The 26658-nt window shown below is 34.1% G+C and overlaps 1 protein-coding gene across 1 annotated transcript in view; it reads left to right on the plus strand.

The window, feature by feature from the left end:
- Positions 1-26658, plus strand: part of ADGRV1 (adhesion G protein-coupled receptor V1) — a 556842-nt gene that overhangs the window by 358714 nt on the left and 171470 nt on the right. The window contains exons 84-85 of the mRNA XM_064376126.1: positions 8410-8526; positions 20715-20893. Coding sequence (XP_064232196.1) covers positions 8410-8526; positions 20715-20893 — 296 coding nt within the window. The remainder of the gene's footprint in view (positions 1-8409; positions 8527-20714; positions 20894-26658) is intronic.

A 26658-nucleotide genomic window follows, 5' to 3' on the forward strand; every position in this document is an offset into this window, starting at 1 on the left:
TTTACTTTTATTAAGCTTCAGTTTCCTTCTCTATGAAATAAAAAAAAAAGCACTGATCTCTAAATTGGATAGATTATTTAAAGATAAGATGAAGTAATATCTCTAGGGCCTTTAGCACAGTACCTGGCACATGAAAACCATTCATTAAATGGTAACTATTATTATTATTGCAGTTACTATTTCTTATAAAAATAATTTAGTACTTCTTTGGCTGTGTACCAAATTAAAAAAACTAGTCTTGGTATTAATGACTCATAAAGATGTTTCTCAGAAGATGGCTTTTTTTAAAAAAGAGAAAAAATAAAAGCATACTAAAATACCTCTATAAAAATTCTGTAGTGAGGGCTAATAATTTTTGCTTCCTTTTTTTAAAAATTTCAACTGTAATATATATATATATAACATATATAGTATATATAACATAGTTTATACATATATAGTTAAACTATATATGTAATACGTTTTACATATATAAATATACATATATTTATATTATATGTAAAATATATTTAGTATTTAGTATACATAACATAGTTTATACATATATATAGTTTAATATATGTAATATATATTACATATATATTACAAATTACATATATTACAAATATAATATAGTTTAATATATGTAATATAGTTTATATATGTAATATATTTTACATGTATATAAATATGTCTCTCTCTCTCTCTCTCTCTCTCTCTATATATATATATATAAAACCACGTGAAGCCCCAGTATCTAAATTTATTTTAAAGATAATTAACTCTTGAAACAAAAATAATAGCCAAATAGTGTGAGGTTTACAGTATATATGAAAGTAGAATATATGCCAGGAAATCAGGAGAGAAAATAATAAAACATATTATTGTGAGGTTTTTATGCTATATATGAAGTGGTATGGTACCAACCAATGTCTTTCATAAACATAGATGCAAACATTCTTAATACAATATTAGCCAATCAAAATGATAATATATCACAACAGAATGATGGCAATCCCAATAATGCAAGGATGACTTAAAATTCAAAAATTAATCAATATAATTTACCATAATAACAAACTAAAATAGAAAATATTTTTTATTTGGGAGGCTGAAGCAGGTGTATTGCTTGAGCCTTGGGATTGTAAGACCAGCCCAGGAAACATGGCAAAGTCCTGACTCTACAAAAAAAAAGAAACAATACAAAAATTAGCCAAGCTGGTGCACACCTGTAGTCCCAGCTACTTGGGAGGCTGAGGTGGGAGGATCACTTGAGTCCAGGAAGTTGAGGCTGCAATGAGCCAAAATTATGCCACTGCACTACGGCCTGTACAATGGAGCCAGACCTTGTCTCAAAAAACAAACAAAAAAATGGAAAAAGAGAAAGAAAAGAAAAGACATTTTTTGGATAATTTCAATGAGAAATAGAATTAACAAAATTTAATGTCAATTTCCAATAAAATTCTCAACAAACAGCAAAGTAAGAACAGAAGGAATGTTCTTAACCCGATAAAGGTATCTATGAAACTATGTAACTAACATCATACTTGTATTAGCTTGTTAGGGCTGCCATAACAAAATAGCACAGACTGGATGGCTTAAAGAACACAAATGAATTTTCTCACAGTTTGGAAGCTAGAGTCTGAGTTGAAGGTGTCTGCAGGGTTGACTTCATTCTGAGGCCTCTCTCCTTGGTTTTAGGTGGCCATCATTTCCCTTTGTCTTCACGTGATCTTTCTTCTGTGCATGTGGGTGTCTGTGTCCAAAATTTTCACCTCTTTTTAAGGACACCAATCATGTTGGATTAGGACTTACTCTAAAAGACCGCATCTCAACTTAATTACCTCTTTAAAAACCTTATCTTCAAATACAGTTACATACTGAAGTACTGGAGGTTGGGACTTCAACATGTGAATTTGGAGAGGAAACAGTTTAGCCCATAACAACACTTAATGCTGAAAGACTGAATGCGTTCTCCCTAAAATTAGAAACAAAACAAGGATCTTTATTTTCACTACCTCTATTTAATAGTGTTTGCGTATGTGTGTGTGTGCATATATTTTTCCCAGCAAGTACAATAGGCAAGATAAGACAATTCATTCTAACTAAAACGTAAGTAAAACCATTTATATAGAGATGACATGATCCTATATTTAAAATACAATGTTATCTACAAAACAGCTACTCAAACTAATGTGATTTCTATAAGTTTACAGGGTACAAGATCAATATATAAATGATCAATATAAAAATAAATTTTATTTCTATGTGTCAGAAAGGAATAATCAAAAACTAAAATTTAATAAAATATGAATTACAACAATATCAAACATATAAGATAATTAGGGATAAATCTTTTTTTTAATGTATGAAGGAGGTGTATGTGGACAACTACAAAATGCCGAGAGAAACTAGAGAAGACCTCAATAAATGGAGAAACTGTATTCATGAGATGTAAGAGTGAATATTGTTAATATGTCAGTTCTCCCTAGATTGAGATTCAGCTTTCTTTTGTAGAAATTGATTACCTCATCATAAAAGTCACATGGAAATGCAAATGACTAAGAATAACAGAAACAACTAGGATAAAGAATAAATTAGAACCTAACACTACCCTTTTCAAGAAATATAGCTACAGTAATCAAGATGATGTAGTATTGGTGTAAACCTAGACAAACAGATCAAGGGAACAGATTAGAGAGTCCAGAAATAGACCTCAGCATATATAGGCAAATACACAAAGGCAATTCACTGGAAGAAAGATGACAGTCTTTCAACAAATGATGCTGAAAAAATATTGGTACATTATTTTGGAAAAATCTCAAAATAATTATGCTTAGTGAAATAAACTAGACACAAAAGAGCACATATGATTATATTTATATAAAATTTAATAAATGCAAGCTAATGTATTAGAAACAGATCAATGTATGCCTAGGGTTGTAAGGGTGGTGGTGGTGCAGAGAGGTACTACAAAGGGCACGAAAAAACTTTTGGGGCTGATGCGTGTTCTCATTATTTTAATTGTGATGATGGCCTCACAGGTGCAAAAATCACTTAGGTCAAATACTTTAAATATGTACCTTTATTGTGTCTGCCAATCATATGTCAATAAGCCGTTTTTTTAAACAAACACCTACTATATTCAAACTCATGATAGAATCTGTACAGAATTCTTTTTTACAAAATGTACTTTAAAATAATTATAAGACTGGATAAGATCAAATTGTTTTAAGAAATTGACAGTTTTCAAAGACATTGAAATTAATTTTATTTAAAAATTGAGATTTAAAAGAAAATAAATTCTTATCATAATAAAATCCTATTTTAAAAATCCAGAGGAGGTAAAGGTTGTTTGTGGTTTGAAGGAATAACCAGGTATTTAAAAATAGGGAAGTCTAGGAATCTGCCATGATCAGAGTAAGCAGGTAGAATTTCCAGGTATTCATGACAGAGGTCTACCACGTTTTGAAAGGTGAAATTCTAGATAAAAAGAAGAGGAAGAACAAAGGCAAGAGTCAACACATGAAGATGTCTAGGGAATAGCAGTAAATGCATTTGGATAGAATATTTGGTGTACAAAGGGTCTTATGGAAGATAAACTTAGGAAGAGAAAGTGGGGCAGATGGGACTTGGGTTTCTTCTCTGAAAATTTCTTTGGATTCCCATAAGCAGCGCTAATACTTTCAACTCTGCGTTCTCCTCATATTTTACTCAATACCCTGCTGCAATACTTTTCACATTTTATTGCATCTTGTGTCTAGCTTCACCCTTAGGTACTCTTCTATCTGAAAGGACTACATTTGCCTCATTATAAATGCTCAGTAACAAGGGATGTCCCACTTTAAAAAATGGGGAAGTCTAGGAATCTGCCACGGTCAGAGTAAGCGGGTAGAATTTGAACTGGTCCTTAATGACTAGTTTTGGCCGGGCTTGCTGTCATCCCAGCATTTTGGGAGGCCGAGGTGGGCAGATCATGAGGTCAGAAGACCAAGACTATCCTGGCTAACATGGTGAAACCCTGTCTCTACTAAAAATACAAAAAATTATCTGGGCATGGTGGCGTGTGCCTGTAGTCCCAGCTACTCAGGAGGCTGAGGCAGGAGAATCACTTGAAGCCGGGAGGCAGAGGTTGCACTGAGCCAAGATTGCATCACTGCACTCCAGCCTGGGTGACAGAATGAGACTCCGTCTCAAAAAAAAAAAAAAGGAGGGGTCTTTTCAAGAATAATTTTATAGGGAAAGGAGTGAGAGTATCCATAGTAAATCGAGGGAAGAGGGTATATATATTAAGGAGTACTGAGAATGGAGGTTTATAGGAAAACCAATATTTGTCATTATTTAGCCCAAGCAACAGAGACACGTGCTGTATATTTAAGTTTTCTAAAAAAGTATTTACTCTTCATTTCCTTCATTGACAGTTCTGATTGAATAAACAGAGAATTTTTATAAGTCATTTTAAAAAGAATATTTCAGATATTTTTGGGGAAGAAATATATTTGTTTTCTCTTTAGTTAAGTTGTATATATGTTATGTCAAAATGGAATTGAGAATAGTATTCTGTTTGCTATTGACATTATATTCAATTGTCATTATGAGCCTGTGGTGGGCCATGGAGTAAAAATAATTGAGAAACAGTGACACAGTCCCATCAGAGAGGGGACTGTGCTTGATTTAGCTTTGTAGGCAGTGGCCTGGTGTTTAAGAATGCTAGTTCTGCAAATCAAGATGCCAGAATTTGAATCCCAATTTAACTTTAAAACTTGTTAGGGACCTTTTAACATGTTAATTATCCCATAGTTCTTTCTTTGTTATTTATTTAATTGGGATAAAAACAATAATGGCTTCACATCATTAATATGTGAGTTATACCCAAAAGAACAAGATAAAATATGTAGCACCATGCTGGTATACAGCAGTTTTCTGCCTTCAGATACTTCCTCTTGCCTAGCACAATACTTTATAGATAATGGATACTTAAGCACTCATTCATACTGAATAAATCAACATGTGAACAACTTAGAACCTTTGAAAAATTGCTTTTTTTCTGTTATCATGTTCCACTTAATGCTTTCAGAGAACTGACTGTGAACATAACCTTTCCTTCTGGTAATCTCTGTGTTTGAATAAAAGAACAATGATGAAACTCCATCTATTTTTAGGTTATGTATCCTTAAAAAAGAGACAGCTAACTATACTGGGAGATTTTATTTATTTTGTTTACTTGATTTCATTTTATTTCTATCTTAAATTAAGTTAATGAAATGTTGAGTAGGCCTGGTCACATGTAATACCTAGTTCTCCAAGTACTCTTTGCACATCCCTTTTATAGCAATGTGCATTGTGACAGCTCAGCCTCCTCTTGCTGACTAATCTCCTTTACAGACAGAAGCAGTTCCCATAATTCAGATAATAATCTGGAACAACTTGCATGGTTTACAAAAGTAGATTTGTAACTGATCTTCTTATAATTTAGAAAAGGAGATTAGAATATAATAAAATATGAAATCATACCTTAAGAATAGAATTTCAAATGTTAAAATCATTCTGAAAGTAAATACAGTTTTAAACAAGAACCTATACTGATTTAGTTGCTTCAAAGAAAATATATTGAAAAAGAAAAGAATTATATAAGTCAGCATATACTTATAAATAGTTTCGTAGAATGCTTAAAGCTAAACATATTCAATTATAAATTGGATTATACTGTTTTATTACATAATGACCTATTTATGTTGATTAGACCAAAACTACCAAGTAAACTTCAACACAATCCATATAATAGAATCTGAATTAGAAAAGCTTGAATTTATTGTCAAGTACATTTATAAAGACTTTATGGAAATAGATGCACCTTTGTAAAAAGACAGAACTTGAAATGTTAAAATGATTATTTTTTAATCCTTTTTGGTTTTTCTTTTTGTCTGTTTTTTTGTTTGTTTGTTTTGTTTTGTTTTTTGGCTAAACCATACCATAATCTTAAGTCATAGTTCCAGTGCTTAGTGCATAGAAGGTGTTCAAGGAATAATTGTGGAATTTAGGAAGGTTTAGTTTATGACATATAATAAAGGTCAGAATAAATGGTAAAGTTAGACAATAAAGTCAAGGGAAATTTAATCATAGTCTCTAATAATTCAAAAGCTATATTGTGGTGTGTTCTAGAAAGGTGAATTTGTGGGCTTAATTTTTTAAGGGAACTTATTTGTACCAGATTGTCAGGAAATAATGTTACATAAATTTTCTGCTTTAAATGCTGGCATGCATCCTTTTTAATAGTGTGTTTTACAAATGTACCAAATCTAGGGCTAAGTAAATAGAAAGTTGAATCAAGGCCGGGTGCGGTGGCTCACGCCTATAATCCCAGCACTTTGGGAGGCCAAGCGGGGTGGATCATGAGGTCAAGAGATCGAGACCATCCTGGTCAACATGGTGAAACCCTGTCTCTACTAAAAATACAAAAATTAGCTGGGCGTGGTGGCGTGTGCCTGTAGTCCCAGCTACTCAGGAGGCTGAGGCAGGAGAATTGCTTGAACTCAGGGGGCAGAGGTTGCGATGAGCTGAGATCACGCCATTGCACTCTAGCCTGGGTAACAAGAGGGAAACTCCATCTCAAAAAAAAAAAGAAAGAAAGAAAGTTGAATCAAGGTACTTCTCATTTTAAAAATTATTCTGAAGTCTTGGAGTAGAAAGGGACTTTAGAGTTGATTTTTTTCTAACTTCCTTCTATTATTGATGATGGAATTATAAGGAGAAAATGACTTGTTCGGTGTCCATAGCTTAAAAAAAAAGAATATTTTCATTCTGTATTTGACCAGGTACAGAAGGTACTCAATGAATAATTTGCAAGAAGAAAGAGTCACTTCAGCATGACATGAGATACATATTGCAGATTTATTAATTTACAGTTAATATCAATTATGTTATTGGTAATTTATAATTATTAATAATAGATTAATTTTTAATTAACATGTTGGGCCTTATGCAATTGACTAAGGAATAAGGTTAAGGTGCATCTTTCATTGTGAAATTGAGATGCTGGGAACATACAAAGTCTCGCTGAAGATCCTAGCAAATTTACCACAGGGATGCTGCCCTACCAATCCACTTGAGCAGAAATTTTCAAGGGGAGTTGAGGGACATGTCCTTGATAACAAGAGGACTGAGGAGGTGTATATTTCACTTGAAATTTAAATAACTTTTTGTCCCATGTTCTTATTTGTTTTTGAGCATATTATTTATTTTTTTAAATAAAGTCAAATAGCATTAAAGGCATTCATGTTTTCTTTTTGGAAGTTGAGAGATGTTAAGGCATAAGTGAATTCGTTTTCTCCTCTGTCCTTTTGGAATAAATCATTCATTCTTTTAATAATAAACGTTTATGGATCACCTGTATATTCCAGGCACAGTGGTAGCCCCTGAAAGTATAGTCAAAAAGTTGATTCCTGTCTGTAAGGGAGAGCCAGAGTTTATTCACTGAGAATTTATAGGACAATGTTATTGCTCCAAGTTTTCTCCTGCCATCTACACTCATCATTGCAATATTTGACACAGTAGTCATTTATTGGAGAAAACACAAAAGGATAGAAATCACAGTCTTTCACTTCATTTGCTCATTTACTCAGCAAGTATTATTGAGTACCTGCCATGTGCTAGGTACTTGGGTTACATTAGTGAGTAAAACAGTCAACGATCTTGTCTTTGCAGAGATTATGTTTTAGGGGATAAGACTAATAGCCAAAAAAAAAAAAAAAATTACAGAGAATGTTAGAAGGTGATGTGTGCTGGTTTAAAAAATAGAGAGAGAGGGAGAGAGAGAGAGAGAGAGAAGTAGAGTTAGCGGAAGTATGTGTGTCAGAAGGAAATTAAAAAGCAGGGTGCAATTTTAAATAGTGTGGTCAAGAGAGGCCTCATTGTGACTTTTGAACAAAGGCTCAAAGGCACTTGAAATAAAAATGCAAAGAATAGGATAATCATAGAATTTGAATTTTTAAACTCATTTTAAGTCTGTTTTGTTATTTATGTTACTTCCTGGCAAGAGGCTGCAGGTGTTGGTAAAGTCAAAGATTTTATTACTCTTTATTTTCTCTTCCATTAGCTTTGATTTACACAAGGAGTGGTATTTCCACTATTTTCTACTTAGCTAAAATAAATGTATTTCACGGGATTTTTGTCTGTCAATAAGAACAGGTTTACTTTGAGAATTTTCCCTTGAGAGCCTAGAGCAACATGTAGCATAATTTCATATCACTCATTGTTTCTTAGAAATATAAAAATCCATATATTGCCACTTTTAGAATGACTCTTAGTTGTATCAGTTTGGGCAACAGGTCAACTTACTTTCATAGATTTAGATAAGAAAGCCATTTACTTTCTTAATATTCTTCATCAATTTTAGCATATTTTAAAAATAGAAGTATCTGTTTCTTACAGATTCTGTTTCTGGCGTCTGCATATGCGAGTCCCCAACTCAGCGAGGAGAGCTGCTCAGCTATGGCTGCTGTCACACATTACCTGTATCTTTGCCAGTTTAGCTGGATGCTCATTCAGGTTGGTACCTCATTCCCTCTCCCTGCCCCTTTCATCTTTTAATGAATCTGGGTGGAGTGGTCTTAATATCTGCTACTCTGTACTGAAGTAGAAGTAATTCCATATATCCATCACTGCATTCTCAGGATATAAATGCAAACAAACAAACAAACAAACAAAAAATACACCCTTTAAGCTGTACAACATTAGAGAGCATTGTGAGTTTGAAGAAATGATAGAAATCTAGTAGGATTGGAAACACGAGAGTGGTTGGAGATGAGGTCTGCAATGTGGGTCCTATAAAGCACAGTAGGAAATTCAAACATTTTTTTCTAGAAAAAGTAACAAAATGATTTTAAGCCAAGGAGTGACATGATAAAATTTAGATTTTAGAAAGATCTCCTTGTTTGTAGTGAATTCAAGACAGGAAAGAGTGGCTAGGAAAACCTATTAAGCAGATTTAGCTGTAGTCACAGGGAAATCATGGTAGCGTGAACTAGAGAGGTAGCAGTAGAAGCAAAGGGAAGTAGACTGCTTTGGAGATTTTTTAAAATTAGAACTCTAGGATGTAGAGCTTGGTTGTAAGGAATGCAGAAGCTGGAACCCAGGATGCTTCTCAAATTTCTGGCCTGTGTATTTGGTGGGTAGCAGTAGCTGAAGTTATGAACACTGGACAATGGGGAAGAGCTGGTGGGTTTCCTTTGGGACATGCTGAATGTGAAGCGCCGATGAGACCTCCAGTGGGAACTTTTAGGAAAGGGGGATACGTGAAGCTAAAGCTCAGAAGAGAGGCCTACACTTTAGAAATGCACTGGGAAGTTATTGGCTTAGAGTTGGAAAATGGAGCCATTGGTTTGGAAGAGATTACTTGGGGAGAAGGTATAGAGTGAGACCAGCAGAGTCCTAGCATACTCACCTGAGGAGCTAGTAAATGTTGGGGGAGAAATTTCAGTTCTCCTTTTCTTACTAAAATCCCAAATTCTCTCCATTATTCTATGCTGATTTGGTTGATAAAGAGGCTAAAGTGAGAGGAGGACGCAGTATATGTCACTAATTAAATGGCTCAACTGAAATGCTGCCTTTGATAATGCATTCTACATAATGGTATTGTTAAGATTTTCATGCGATACAGTGTTTCTGAGTATGCATGTAAACTATTTTATGAAGACAGATGCATTCAGGCCCTTGCATATTCTTTTATCTTGTTAAAGAAGAAGGTTGTGGGACTTAATTATGTAGCAACAGTGAAATAATGATAAAAGGAGGAAGCAAGTGAGGTGGTGATATTATGAGAGAATACGACACAGGCTCAAGGAAGGGTTGTTTTCTCCAGTATGATATGATAGTAGGGGCTGAAGAAGAGAACTCAAATACTTAGCTAATAGAACTAGTTGAAACAAGTGGCACCCTGGATCTGGGCTTGAATTCCACCTTTGCCACTATCTGTGTAAGCCTAATCAAGCTGTCAATTCTCTCCAATATTTGGTTCTAAATCCTCATATAGGGATAATAATTCCTAACGCATAGAATTATTATTAATATTATATAGTTCTTGGAGCAGTTCTAATCATGGAAAATTCATGGTTTTCAAGCTCCCCCCTCAAAAAAATTTACAAGTAAAAGTAAATTTAAACCATATAACATAAAACTTGCATATCTGCTGAAATTAGAATAACATTTACAAGATTTTCTGATTGTCAAATTCTTTAAGAGTTTATCTGAGTTAAACTTTTTAAAATGTGCCCTATTCATGTTGTTATCTATCTGTCTGGATTGAGGTCCCCAGTGCTATGCTGAAGGTCTTTGTCCATGTCCCTGACCTATTCAGAATTTTTGATTCATGACTTGGATGAAAACACAGGAAATTGCTTATCAGCTATGCACGTGATACAGAACTAAAAGGACAGCTGCAGCAGAGCTGCCTGCATTAAGATTACAGGTAGAGCCAATAAAGAGAAACTGTACTGTGATAAGTTAAAAACTAGAGTGAAAGAGACATCATCTGATGGAAGTTAATGTAAATTACTCAAAATTATAATTTAACATAAACTCAACAGCAATCAAATAGCTAACCAGAACGTTTAACAATAGTAGCTACGGTAACTATAAAAACAACACACACCTAGGTTGCATTGAGAGCGGTATGGAAGCAGACATTGTTACACTGTAATCTATAAAATTCAGACTATTTTGGGACACAGCAACCACTCTCATGGGTCATATTTCAGCAGGAACATTAAATACCCAATGAGAAGTTGGAAAACAATACTCTAAGAAACTTTGAGGCAGCTGGATAGAATTCCATAACTAACCTGGAAAGAATTTAGGAAGGTGTGATGGCTGTCTGCAAATACCAAAAAAGCTACTACAGGAAAGGGTGGACTATGTAGCTCCATTTGGCAGAACCAGAGTAAATGGGTCAAAAATTAGGGAAGGAAATTTTTGATTCAGGTTAAGAATTTTCATAGCCAATAAAACTCTCAAAGTTGAAAAGACTTTTCCAAAAGTAGAGTGAATTCAATCACTGAAATATTGAGAGGGAAATGACCAACTTTCAAACATGTTTTAGATGGATTTCCTGCTGTCAGGGAGCATTAGACAAAATCATATATAAGATTTCACCCAAGTTCATGAAGATTGGTGTATTCTACATCTCTTCTTTGAGTTAGGTAAATATGATTGTGGCTGATTCACATTTAGTAGACTGGTTAGATTTCTGGATAGCGAATGGCATAGGGAAACTATTTAAAGTACCAGTGAAGTTTAATGTATTTCAGATGGTACACCACACATTTTTCATGGTTTGTGGTGTGACCACAAGGGAAAAAGTCAATAAGTTCTGAATTCTAGTTAGGTTACTTTTAATGAATTATTTTATGATCAGAGGTTGTCACTGTACCAACCTACATTTTCCCATTTATAAAATAGTGACTGCTAAAATCTGTCTTTTTCTAAAATCCATTTAAAAAACATTATATAGAAGGTTAGACTGTTATGAGTTCAATCCTATTAGTTGAATTGGGAGAATTTTTTACTTTAATGATTCTACTACATATTTTATTTTTAGTAATATAGGAGAGAATGTGATACTACATATGACTGTGCATAGCTTATAATGACAATAAATTAATCATTAATTTGTAATTTTAGAGTTAAACATGTCAGAATTGTTCATGTTTATTTTTATCTGCATTGTATCTTCAGACTTAGAATAAATACATTTAAATGACTTTATCTTGAAAATTATTTTACTTTTATATCCTATACTTTTAGTACCTTATGGTAAAGTTAGATTGTATTTTAGAATATTAGGATAAGTTTTGTTGGTAAACAAGTTACATAAACTCTCTGAGCATAGAGTTTCTTAATTGAAAACTTAAGTTGTAATAACAGTACCTCTCTTTACAAACTGTGAAAAGATAAAATGAATTAATATATAGAATGAGCTTGAAATGGTGTCTGGGACAGACTGAAAACTCTGTACATATTTACCAATATTACTTGTTAAGATAATGTGTTAAATGCAAATCAAAACCACATTGAGATACCATCTCATGCCAGTTAGACTGGCGATCATTAAAAAATCTGGAGACAACAGATGCTGGAGAGGATGTGGAGAAATAGGAACACTTTTACACTGTTGGTGGGAGTGTAAATTAGTTCAACCATTGTGGAAGACAGTGTGGTGATTCCTCAAGGACCTAGAAATAGAATTTCCATTTGACCCAGCAATCCCATTACTGGGGATATATCCAAAGGACTGTAAGTCGTTCTATTATAAAGACACATGCACACGTATGTTCATTGCGGGACTGTTTACAATAGCAAAGAAATGGAACCAACCCAAATGTCTATCCGTGATAGACTGGACAAGGAAAATGTGGCACATAGACACCATGGAATACTATGCAGCCATAAAAAAAGATGAGTTTGTGTCCTTTGTAGGGACATGGATGAATCTGGAACCCATTCTCAGCAAACTGACACAGGAACAGAAAATCAAACACCACATGTTCTCACTCATAGGCGGGTGTTGAACAATGAGAACACATGGACACGGAGGGGAGCATCACACACTGGGGTCTGTTAGGGGGGACTAGGGGAGGGACAGCGGGGGGGTAGGGAGGTTGAGGAGGGATAACATGGAGAGAAATGCCAGATATAGGTGACAGGGGAATGGAGGCAAACCACATTGCTATGTATGTACCTATGCAACAATCCTGCATGATCTGCACATGTACCCCAGAACCTAAAGTACAATAAAATATATATATGTATATATTTATTTATTTATTAAAAAAAGATAATATATTGTGGCTAAAATTTCATAGATTTAAAAACATCTTGCATACTCTGCTTTTCCAATATAATTTATACCTTGTTTTTAACAGAAGAGAATAAGCTTCATGTAGTGGAAAGAGGTCTGACTTTGAGTGAGGTGGACACTAACTAGCTGCAAAGCCTTAGCAAGCTGGGGAACCTTTAACCTCTTATTAAAGTAGATGCATGGCTCATAGCAGGCTCCAGAAATAACAGCCTTGCCACTGTTTCTCCAGGCTTCCCTCTTCTTTGACAGAGAAGTCATACAGTGCAAGGCAAGGATGTAGTAACAACTTATTTTGCTTATTTTTTAAAAGGAAACAATTCATAAACTCCATTCTTGGCCACGGATATTGAATTATCCTTCTGTTCACTTGTCATGTAAGATCACTCCATGGAACTACTGAAATCATTTCTCACTTCATTAAGAAGGGCAGGGTTATGTCTACTTTAAAAAAAATTGGCTGTGAGAATTTAAAATCATGAAGTATCTTTATTCTGTTTTGCTACTTGTTCTATTTTTCCTTCTGTTCTGATTTGGTTTCATTTTTGAGATAGCATATACTAATGGTACAAAACAGAATTGAATACTACAGATAAATATAAAATAAAAAGTACATCCTTTTCTATTTCTTTGGTCTACTGTCAATTCTTTGGTCACTCTCCATTCTTTGGTCTACTGTCAATACCAATTTCCTGTGTATCTCTCCATAAATATTCCATGCATAGACAAATAGTTATAAATATGTAAATAAGCACACGTGTGTTCTTGTTTATGCATAGTGTACATACATTTATATATAGTGTGTGTATATATATAGTGTATCTATTTAAATATAGTGTAATTTACATATAGTGTATATTTGTGTTCTGTGTATAGGTATGTATGTGTGTATATATATGGGCATCTTTAAGTTTACCATGCATGATGTACCTTTTTCCTATTCTATAATATGGTTATTACATAATTCATTTTTCTGGCCTCCAGTTGATAAAATTACATTTTTTTTTGGTTATTGTGTTAATTTTTGCTATAGTAAACAATGTGTCCTTGAACATCCTTGCACTCTGAATATTTGTTTACTTGGACCATATCCATAGAATAAATTCCTAGGAATTATGCCTTTACTATTCATGTCTACATGAAACATGTAAAATCATGAGGTAAATAAATTGCAAGTAAATTATTTGAGATATTCATATACGATGTAGGTAAATAGACACATAATTTTTGCCTGTATATTCATTTGGACCAGTTTTATGATCACTTCCTGTCACCAAATTAAATGATTGTATTGCAATCTGCATCAATTATGAAAAACATCTGAACCTTGCATTATTCTTGTAGTCTGTTCATCTCATGCCTCGAGTCACAGCTTAATTTGAAATATCTTTTCTTTTGAAACTAAAGCTTAATTGAAGAACATATTTTTTTTAAGGTAGAATAAGGTTAGAAGTCATTCTACAATTGTACTTGAGCATTCACATCTTGTGTCTTAATTTCTCAATATAACCAGGCTATGAACAAGAAAATGCACTTTATTTATTCCTTGGTAGAAAGGCTACTTAGTGCCCAAGCATAGCAAAACAGGAAGGGAAATGCTAAAATTAGCCTTGTTTCTCCTTCATCACTGATTTAATTTGGGGGAACATCAAAGGTATTAAGGACAACAGACTGGTAATCGCCAAGATAAAAATGACATACCCAGAAAATTCTGAATTCTCCAGTCCTCAAAAAGGACTATTGCAATTTATTTCATGCAATAAATGTTAAGAAAGAGGGAGGAGAACTGGGACAAGGACGAGTGATAACATTTCTTAGACTCTCATCTGAAATGAATGATTAAGAGCATATGGTAATAGACAGAATTAATAGCATCTGTGATCTCTGACTAAACTTGATGCTATAGGTCAGTTCAAGGATTCTGGTGACACAATTATTAATCAATATTAAACAACAGTCAGGATACCAATCTTTATTTCATATACCATGAATTATGGAGTTCAAATAGCTTATTTTTAACTTTAAAATAAAAGGGATTTCTCCTTTATATTTTACTCATATGCTAATATGCATTATATGAAGATATATGAATAAGCTAATGAATGTGTGTTTATGGAACATGGGAAAGCATAATTATGGCCTATGACGGTCAAAACACTTAACAAGGTATGTCTTCAGTTTTCCTATTTGGACACTGGGAAAAATAGTAGGGAAAGTGTTATTATAAAAATACATAGATAGGTTTGTTTAGGAATGTAAGTAAATAAGCTTATAGACACAGTCTTTTAGTTTATTACTATCTATATTTGACCTAAATTATATCTGGGTATTTCAGTTGGTTGTTTGCATCTTACACAGAATCAGTTTAAATTCCAATAGCCTGAATTACTAATTCTGAGAAATATACTTCTCCCATGCTCAGTTTCCTCTGATGTAAACGGAGCATAGTAAAACCTAGGAGAGAAGTCTTGATTAAATGATATATAGTTTATGTTTGGTCTATATTTATTAACCAATTGATAAATATTTGTTTCATTCTTCCTCTGTTAAACTATTACCTTCAATGTTTTTCACTTTTCACCAGTTAACTTTTGTCCTTCATTAGGAGTCCAACCAAATCAACTAAAATTATGGAGTCTTCCTAAAATTCTTTCTGGAGGTGATGGTTAACGGGTACAAAAGTATAGTTAGGATGAATAAGATCTAGTATTTGATAGCACAACAGGGTGATTGTGCTCAACAAAAATTTATTGTGTATTTTAAAATAATGAAAAGTGGAATTAGAATGTTCCAAATGCAAAGAAATAATAACTGCTTGAGGTGATGGATACCCCAATTACCCTGATTTGATTATTACAAGATTGTATGCCTGTATCAAAATATCACTTACCCCATAAATATATTCCTATTATGTACACATTTTAATTAAAATTTTTAAAACATTTAAATTATTTTTTGAACAAGGTGGTGTATATATATATATTTATGGGTAACTAAACCAAATATTAAACCAAATTATAAAATTATTGTTAAAGTCAATAAAATGTTTTAAATACTCAAAAGAAATTGTGTACATCTTCATTTATTTCATATTTCTCAATTAAAATTACATGCAAAGCATATCACTAGGTACTACAAGGTAAAGAAAAATTAATCTGCCACAGTTCACAATTGTTTTAGGTATTTATATTCTGATAAGCCTTTATAAGCTTTCCTTAAGTCTTAGAAAATAAATGAAGATACAGAACAGTTTATCATTTTACTTCTACAAGTAAAGCATATCTCCACTGGCATATAAAGCGAGTGGAGGAAGAAATGAGGACAGGAAGTTCTCATGAAAATAATAATATTGTCAATATTTATGTCAATTTCTTTTCTTTTTTTCTTTTTGAGATAGGATCTTATTCTGTTACCCCGGCTGGAGTTCAGTGGTGCCATCTCAGCTCACTGCAACCGCTGCCTCCTAAGCTCAAGCAATCCTCCTGCCTCATCCTCCTGAGTAGCTGGGACTACAGGCATGCATCATCATGCCTGACTAATTCTTCGTATTTTTTTGTAGAGACGGGGTTTCCCCATGTTGCCCAGTCTGATCTAGAACTCCTGGGCTCAAGTGATCTGCCCACCTCGGTCTCCCAAAGTACTGGGACTGCAGGTGTGAGCCACTGTGCCCAGCCTATTTGTGTCAATTTCTACAGAAATAAATCTTAAATATAATCAGTCTTTACAAGGCAGTTTGGAGTTATGTTCCACTCCTAGTTCTGTAGCTAACCAGAAGATGAAAAAGCTATGCTGTTCTTTCATTGCCTCAGTTTTATCATAAGCGGACATGGCAAGATGATCTGTAAGATCTGTGTGCAGCTAAAATCATCGTCTGTATACATCCATGCCATAGTGTTTTTACTTAAGAATCGTCATTGCTGCAGTCATCAATCACAAAGTGTTAGGAAATTATTGATAACTAAAAGTTTAACCTCTCCTTTTACCATAGGAGGAAATTAAAACTCAGAGAAGCCAAGTGATAGTGGCCAAAAGCAGTTTATGTATGCAGAAATATGTCACAGACTCAAATTAAGTTACTAAGCATTATGTTTTTTTGAATTTTGTAGATTTTTAAAAAATATATTTATTATTCACCTGGAGCTTTACTTTTGGAGGAGTGCTTTGCAAATCTTCCCTTTCTGTATTTGTATAGATTCTGTTTGTAACAGGAAATTTTCAAAAATAGCATTACATAGTTTTCTTTACATTTATTAAAATAGGCTTTTAATTAAGTACTTCCAAGTACGGTCCCTAGGTGATCACGATATACTGGTAATTGTGAGACGTGTGAGGATTCAAGAGTACACCATCCTTTCCTGATAAGCAACAATGAAAATAAGAAGATGGTAGTTCTAATATACTAATGTTTAGAGTTATTAAATTTCACTTTGCAAATATTTATTCCTTGATTTAACCCACCATCACGACAACCACTGCCACTCATTGATTCACCAAAACCTGGGTAAAATAATTACTACTCGAGAGGCTGAGGTGGGAGGATTGCTTGAGCCCAGGACTTCAAGGCTGCAGTGAGCTATGATCATGCCACTGCAGACTTCAGCCTGGGTGACAGAGCAAGACTCTATCTCTAAAAAATGATAATTTAAAAAAAATAATCATCGTACTTCTTTTTATCAGTCTTTCTTAAAGATATATATAGGTCACGCTTATTTCAGTTTTTAATATGAGAAGTATTTAGGTCTTTACTTAGAAGATTGGTCATTGTTTTGTGACCAGAAACATGCTATAGGAACTTAACTCTTGTCTATATCATTTAATCTATGTTAACATTGGTTTCATGATACTTTGTTTTACTTAAAGTTGCAGTTTCCAAGAACCATTGACAATGTTAAGTGAGAACATACTGTAGGTATAGTCAAATGCTCCACCGTCTTCTTTGGTTTTAAAAAAAAAAAAAGGAATAACTGGAGATTTTAACCCCACTGCTTTGGGAAGACAATACGTTAATATATCTCATTGAAGTTTTTGGCAGAAGAAAGAAAAACTAAGTTAACTAAGTTGAGCTAATGTAAACAAACATTGAAATTGTAAAGGCATATTGTATAGCTCATCGAACCTAGGAACTGTTGGACCTCACAAGGGACTGTGAGCAAGAATGGAAGGCTTTGTCCATTCTTCTCTACTAGCAGACCTCTGCTTCACTGTGCTCATGGCCACCCCCTTTCTGTGTCCTCTTACTTCAGTTGACCAGCTTAGACTGTCTTGGAACGTCAAGGAATTCAGTGTAGAGATGATTGGCTCAGGCTGGGCCAGGCTTCTCCCCTGATCAAATCAACTGTGCCCAGGGGAGCAGCGTCAAGGAGTACACCGAGCACACTGAGCCCACTCTGCATGTGGTAGAAGGAGGGTTAGAGTGGCAGGGTTTGGAAAAGGGGTGCTCATGAGCAAGGTATGTGACCAAAAATCTGCCTACCATACTACATTAAAGTAAAATTCAAGTCAAACTTGAAATGAGCTAGTTAACACAAATCTTATGTGTGGGCCATATATTGTTTCTAGAATAATTAAATGTTGTTACATAATGTTCTAGTATTTCTAGTCCATAGCTTTAAAAATGATATGTTATGGGAAATACTTCTCTTAGAGTATATTTCAGTGATTATATTCTTTTAAGAAGAAATTTAAATTTTTTTTATTTATAATTGGCAAAAATTTATGATATTTGAAGCTTGTTTTGCTTAACCAATTATTCAATAATTCAGCCACATTGTGCCTTGAGCTCTTTGGGACAGAAGCACTGCATATATAAATCTAACAATTATATTCATCTCAGTCTTATCTGAACCTGTGGTCAAGGTCAGACAGCTGTTGAAAGGTTGAGTGATTCTAACTGATGGAATTAATGCCTATCTGTATAAAAGCAGACATTCTGAAAATGTCTCAATCTTTATCATGATGAATCAACTTAGAGTTGTTTACCAATTTGTACCCTCCTCCTTGACTCATCCACCTACTGTACCCCACGGAGTTATCCTGTTACGTGGATGCACACAAGTATCTACCCAACATAAATAATTAGTACTTTTGTTTAGAAGATGGATTAATCAATGACCCTTGCTTTGTATGGATTTTCATTCTTTAACAGGCAGTATTGATTACTTCAGCGACAATCTTGACACAACCCCACTTGTTTGAGTCCACAGCCCTATACTAATTATAGAAAGAAGAAAAAAAATGTTAGATTTAATAATTTTTAAAAATGAGTTGGAACAAATTTACATGAGCAACAACTCAAATCGTGTTTCATAATTACAGATATAAGCAAATGTACATAAAGATATGGAGTGCTGGCGGGAAATAAAATTCAGAGACACAAATCTCTGAGTAAACAAACATTCTTATCCTTCCCTGGTTTAGCCTAATAAGAATCCCTCAAGGCTAATTTGGTAAAGATAGAATCTTACTCAGAAGCCTCAATAAATAAAACATCTGAAAGCCTTCCCACAAATGTTAGGAATGCTTATTTTTCAAATAGAAAAGTATTTATCTTTTGTCTTTCACACTGTCTGACCTCCTAATAGGAGATTTAAGAGAGGCAGTCACATTTTCCAGCATTGACTATGTGTGTGCTCAGCACTTTACACATAATATCTCATTTAATCTTTACAGTAAACTTGTACACATGAAACTGAGGTTCTGAAAATGTTGTCACTTGCCCAAGATTATCCACTTAAAGTATAACATTCATGAGTATGAATGAAGTATATAGAGATATAATTATATAGATATAATATATAATTCATTTATACTCATACTCTTTCCACCATACAAAATTGAGAAGGAGGGTTTATCTAGGTGATAGATGTTACTGTTTGAAATATGTATGGCATGACATTCAATATTGTTAGTATACTAAATTATAATTAAATATAAGCATTCCTCGTGGAAAGAAGACACTAGAAGACTTAGATACAAGTTAGGTGTGGGATTTGGAGCCAACATTACATTTATAGGCCTCAGTTTTCTTACCCTGTTTAATGTGTCCCTTCATCCCTTCATCCCCCCTCACTCTCTACATACTTACCCTGTTTATATGTTTTATCTCAATTAGAAGTAACAGATAAAAGATGTGATATAATATAAAAGAAATATTGCCTTTATTTATTTCCCACTTATTTGGAAACTAAGATTCAAGAAAGTAAATACCACCCCATCTCTTTCACTGCTGTATCCCCAGTGCCTACACTAGTCTGTGAAATTTAGTAAGCGCTCAATAAATATTTGTCATGTGAATGAACAAAAGGGTGAGAGTATAAACTGAGACACAGGTACCACAAAACAAACCCCACGATAGTACTTTCTCTCTGTGCAATTATTTTCTGTTTATTTGTCTATGTCTTCTACTGGACACTGAGACCAAGGTTATCTTCACCATTATTTCCCCACTAAACAGATTGCCCTGCCATGTGATAGGCCCTCAATAAATAAAACTCGCCAATAAGTTTCAAAATATAGAGCTCTTTACATCATTATCACCTGGAAGTTCATGTGGGAAGTAGGTTTGCATATCAGTGTCTGTTTCTTCAAAGACACATTTATAAAACAATCATAGAAGATTGTAATTGAGAGTAAATCAGAGCAAATTAAGGCAAATAAAAAATACAATAAATCAACTAAATATTTCCCCATGTTTCCAGAATTTTGAGGTATCCTGAATTTCTTGAATGTGTGAAAGAATATGAACTCACAAAAAAAAATGAAAACTAATTATTAAGTAAATAACAACTGCCCTTTGTTGGTCGGTAACTTACTGCCTAAGCCAGGTGAGTTTGTGTTCCGCGCCATCAAAGAAGAGCCTGTTCATTTTATCTTGTTTTCTTTTTAGTCTGTGAATTTCTGGTACGTGCTGGTGATGAATGATGAGCACACAGAGAGGAGATATCTGCTGTTCTTCCTTCTGAGCTGGGGACTACCAGCTTTTGTGATGATTCTCCTCATAGTTATTTTGAGAGGAATCTATCATCAGAGCATGTCACAGATCTATGGACTCATTCATGGTGACCTGTAAGTACATCCATGCAACAGATTGCCCTCGCTTTCATGTACCTAATCACGTTTATTAGTAGACAGTGGAAGCAGTTGCATAAGAGCTGTGACTGAATAAGTACCAGGAAGATCTTTGCTTTTCTGCCACACTGTCTGAAGCTCTATTTACTTAATTACTCTTTTAAATAGGAAACTGTGGGCTCTCAAGTTTCTTTGATAGATGCAGTTTTCTCAAGTGAGTTGGTGGATCAAACAGTTCATGGTAATTTGTACCTTAGCATTTAGTTTATTAGATTGAGGCAAACAATAATATTTAGCAAAATCAGGGCACTGTGAAATTTTTGATAAAGCATTACTGAAAAAATCTGGAGTGTGGCACATTATCTAAGCAGTGTGTTTTTGGTGAGAGGGGGTGATAGCAGCCACCATCACCCATAAAATCCCTGAATATCAAATGTACCAAATGACTGCATCACAATGAATGGAGAGTGTCTGCAGAAGTGCATAGGAACAAGATAAGGTCAACTTGGTCTTAGATATTCTTATTAAAATATTCTTTTAATCTTGAAATCTAACACTTTTTTGTACACATACGCACACACACACACACGTGTGTGTGTATGTGTGTGTGTGACTTAATCCTAAATCTGGTATCTTGTAGCTTTGAGGACCACTGAGACCCTCTTATTAGCTCCACATGTAGGGGGTGGAAACACACTTTGCATTAATAAAGCTCAAACAACTCCTTTGGTATAAGAAAGAGAAAAAGTAAAATTCTAAATAAGAAAAAGTAGCCTATTCACAGTCTTATGAAGACAGTATTACTTAATTATCTCACAGGTTATTATGAAGATAAAATTAGTTAATAGACATTAAAAATACTGAAAGTTAAAGTGTATCAGCAGAAGTCATTTTAATTGATCAGAAGAATTATTGCTTCTGATCAATTATATACTGAATAAATACTTGTTATTGATGTATACAAATTTATTTCACGATAGGCAATCACAGACACATACCCCATAACACATTCAGATGGAGACTAGCTATGTAAAACACACACTCAAACACACAATATACACACACAAACATGCAAACACAACACATATATACTATACATTTTTGTAATTCTTTTTATTGAGATTCAGGAAGACTCCTTCATACTGATTATACTATTATAATGTATTTTATGCATACACAAGTCTACATTGCTGTAATCTTCTAAAAAGAAACAGTGGCATCTCCTCAGAATTATATTATGATTTTTTACATTTTACCACCCCTTGCATTAATTTAAATCTTGAGCTGCCAGGATTAATTTCAGAAAATTCTATATCATTCTTTGTGACATGCAAAGTAACCAGGGAGCAAGCTGTGGTGGCTGGCAGACCATTCCTTTCATGAGCTCCCTGGCAAGACAGGACTTATTTAGTTTTAGGAAATAAAACACATTACATGTGTACCCATCCAGACTTGCTAAATGAACCCAATGAATGTAATATTAATTAGAAAGAACTCTCTTGATCCTTTTAAAAGGATTTTTAAAGGGAGAAATAAACTATGATCAAAGAACGTCCAAATGAACTTACTCAAAGTATTTGCCTTCTTAAGCTTTTGCCAAATGTTCTCTGTGACCACCTGAATTATAAGTGAAATGAAAAATACATTATAATTACTGCTATCTGATTTTAATCTTAAAGAATTATTAGACCAGAGTGTCTAACTATTTCACTATAGGTTACTTTTCTCCTTAATTCACAAAAAATATTACTAACTCATTCCCATATGAATTCATTCTATCTTGTAAATATTCTATATCTTTAATATTCTATTTTAATTTAAGGATATAAACTGATACATTATTTATATTAAAATATTGTATACCTATATCATCATTTTAAAACATGCCATTTCTCTAGAGGTCATGGTAGGATTTATGGTTCTGTGAACTAACGGCTCATCTGTTGGGCAGTGGTTACTTCGTAGTATTTTGCTTGTCTCCTATGCTCTTCCCCTATGGAAGAGCTAAGAATTTTTTAAATGCCTCAAGAAGAAAATCTCCAAGTATCTTGTTCACTTCTTTCTGGAATGCATTTTCTCAAGTTCTCTGTCTTGCCAGCTCTGAAGTCTAATTTTTGTCTCCTTAGCTCTTTGAGATTACCAGACGCTCCGCTGGCTTCCATGACTCTCAGCATCTTTCCTAGTCCTGAATTTTCAGTCAGTCTTTCTTCTCCAAGTATTAATAGGCAGATACCCTGGAGGGAAAAGTGGTATGCTGAATATAGCACTGATTTCAACGAGCTTGTCTTCTTTACAAGCTTGACCTCTCAAATCTTGGCTGCCTCAACAGCTTTCCAGTGCCTTCAAACAAATGGTTTCGTTTGGTTGATTTTACTTTATTTTTTCTGATTATTCCAGAAAAATAAATCATGTATTTTTCTGTACATTATAAAATAATATATATAAAATAAATCATGATATAAAAATAAATCATGTATTTCATGTACATTGTAAATCATGTACAAGCTGTTTCATTAAATATAGTTCAGTATTTTAAGATGGATTTTATAGATACTGTGCATATCTGCATTTTAAATAGTAATACGCTGGTTAAGTGTTACTGATTAAATACAGCCAAAGACAAAAATTTTGCCACATAATTTATATAATCTAGGGTTAAATTTTTTATGGAAAGCAGTAATAGTGAATAGCAGTGAAAATACTTTAAATACTTGTGTTTCCTAAGTGCTGACTTCGGTCTACTTTTCTCTCTATAGATTATTATCTATTATTATGGTTTGCCACTTTCTATATGATAACCCCCTGAAGTTGTCTCTAGCCTATAAAACACTTTTCTGAGTTCCATATCTATATTATATATTCAGATGTTTTATAAACATCTTTACCAGAGTAACACACAGCTCTTTCCTATTTAGTATGTTTAAAATTGATATCCTAATGCTTTGACCCACATTCTCTGTGAAACATCCACTATCCACCCACATACACAGGCTGTGAACTCAAGTTATTTTGTATTTCTTTCACCTTACATTCAATATTCTATAATCACAAGTTATTTTCTAGTCTAACTCCTAAATGTTTGCCTTCTTAATCTAGTTTCTCATTTCAACCATCATCTCTTATTTCATCTCCCTCTCAAGTTCAGCTTCTGTCTTCTTTGGTATGTTGGGTTGCCTCCTAACTTGTGCCCCATCTCTAATTTCTTCATTTTATAATCTATTCATTAAATTCTGAAATATGCAAATTATTGTATCACTCTGATGCTTAAAACCCAACAATTGCCTTTCATTACCTTCAAGATCATAGCTTGATAGGTCATCCATGGTTTGACACTAAACTGCTGAACCACCTTTTTTAAAATCATTCTTCCCACTCTCCTCCCTTGTCTTCCTTAATGTTTCCCATGATCTCTTATTTCTGTACCTTTGAATATATGGTTTCTTTTTTTGAGACAGAGTCTCACCCCATCACCAGGCACCAGGCACCAGGCTGGAGTGCAGTGGCGTGACCTCGGCTCACTGCAACCTCCACCTCCCGGGTTCAAACAATTCTCCTGCCTCAGCCTCCTGAGTAGCTGGGACTACAGGTGCACGCCACCACGCCCAGCTAATTTTTTTGTATTTTTAGTAAGACGGGGTTTCACCATGTTGGCCAGGATGGTCTAGATCTCTTGACCTTGTGATCCACCCACCTAGGCCTCCGAAAGTGCTGGGATTACAGGTGTGAGCCACTGCGCCCGGCCTGAATATATCTTTTATATCTCAAATGCCTTTCTTTCATTTGTCTGCCTACAAAGTCCCTATTCTTCCTCGAAGCAACTTAAATATCAACTTAGTAAAGTGTCTGTTTTCAGATTAAAACACTACCTCTTATAAATAGCCTTTTATATAGACTCTTAACCTTTCATAAATCCTAAGATTGTACTAATTATAATATATTGAAGATATTTGTTTATGCCAACTATGTAACTTGAAATTCAGCTGGAGAACAGTGATTACAGACTATATGGAAAGGGTTGGTAAGTTTATCCCTTAGTGGAACTACCTAAACTAGAAAAAGGAGGGCCTTAACAATCCAATGTGAATTTACACAAATGAGGTTTTAGAAAAAACTTTCATGTTTCCTCTACACAATAACATACACGCACACAATAAAGATTTCATACAACAATATGTTTAGTAAAAATATCTAATGTATTTAAGGTCACCAAATGACAAGTATCTCAATATTTTAAATACCACATGAGGCACGTCAAATCTTATAAGAGAGAAACTTTCTTATATGTGCATAAAAAAACAAATTCTAATTTACTAAGACAAATGTATTTTTCAACCTAGATTTAAATTGAATAATCTGGTTTGAATAAAAGTCAAAAGTGCCTATAAAATTTAAAATGTACTTTTTTCTATAAAGTAGAAAACCCAACATAGACTTAATATTGCTGCTTCATCACTAAACCAGATGATCCTATGGATCTATGAGGAATCATACTCTACTCCAAGTTAATAGAAGGAGGCACCTATACTTTCAAAGTTTTCTAAAGCAGCATTCCCCAACCTTTTTGGCACCAGGGACCATTTTTGTAGAGGACAATTTTTTCACAGATGGGGGATGCGGGTGGGAAGTGGTTTGGGGATGAAACTGTTCCACCTCAGATCATCAGGCATTAGTTAGATTCCCATAAGGAGCACTCAACTGGGATCACTCACATGCACAGTCCACAATATAGTTCACACTTCTATGATAATCTGATGCCTCCACTGATCTGACAGAAGGCAGATCTCAGGCGGTAATGCTGGCTCACCCACTGCTCACCTCCTGCTGTACAGCCTAGTTCCTAATAGGCCATGGGCAGGTACCAGTCCACTGCCCTGGGTTTGGAGACCTCTACAGGATATATTAATCAACTTTTGAAATTAGTGCTAAAAATGCTTCCAACTTCCTTTCTGTCTTATAATTGAACAGTGCTTAAACTAAAACAAAGGCAAAAGTAAATGAAATCTGTCCCTGTTATTGGTTACCAGAAGTAACTCTATTGAGAGTACCTGGAAGTATTCTCTATTGAGTAGCTTTATAATGAATGTCTTTGGAAGTAGTCACCTATTTTTCTTGAGACAGATTCTTGGCTACTTTAGGTAAAGAAAACAAGTTAAAGGAGACCTTATCATGCAAAGTGTAGGGGAAAAGAGAATATAAGAAGAGTCAAGACCCAGGGTGGAAGTAAAGAGAATGTGGTCCTGAGGAGTGTTCTTAAACAGAGAATATGCCATTTATCTGAAACCCCAGTTATGTGAATATTGATAGAGTGATTGGAATGAGTGTCAAAGACATGGCATATGGAGGTGAGGACAATGAAAACATTACTTACTTTGATCTCAATATTCTTACTTCTAAGCAACCCCAACACATCAATAAAAGTAAAAATGACACAATAAAGATGATAGTTTTGCATTTCCAAATGTCTGCTTTTTATTCTTGCTAATTCAAATGAATTCAGACTTAAGAAAAATCAACAAATAACTTAATGAATAATGACTATATGCAAAGGCTTAAGTGAATTCTCTTCTGTCTAGGCTTAGAATTTGATTATAATGAAAAAAATTGCATAACTTCATAACTTAATTTTAAAATTGGTTACAGTTCTTTAGTTTTTTTGTTGTTTGTCTTTAATTTGTAGAGACAGGGTCTTGCTGTGTTGCACAGGCTGTTCTCAAACTCCTGGGCTCATGCAATTTTCCTCCCTCCCAAAGTGTTAGGATTAC

Source organism: Aotus nancymaae, unplaced genomic scaffold, assembly GCF_030222135.1.
Source record: "Aotus nancymaae isolate 86718 unplaced genomic scaffold, 86718_ANA_hifiasm-v0.15.2.pri h1tg000014l, whole genome shotgun sequence".
Classification (NCBI taxonomy): domain Eukaryota; kingdom Metazoa; phylum Chordata; class Mammalia; order Primates; family Aotidae; genus Aotus; species Aotus nancymaae.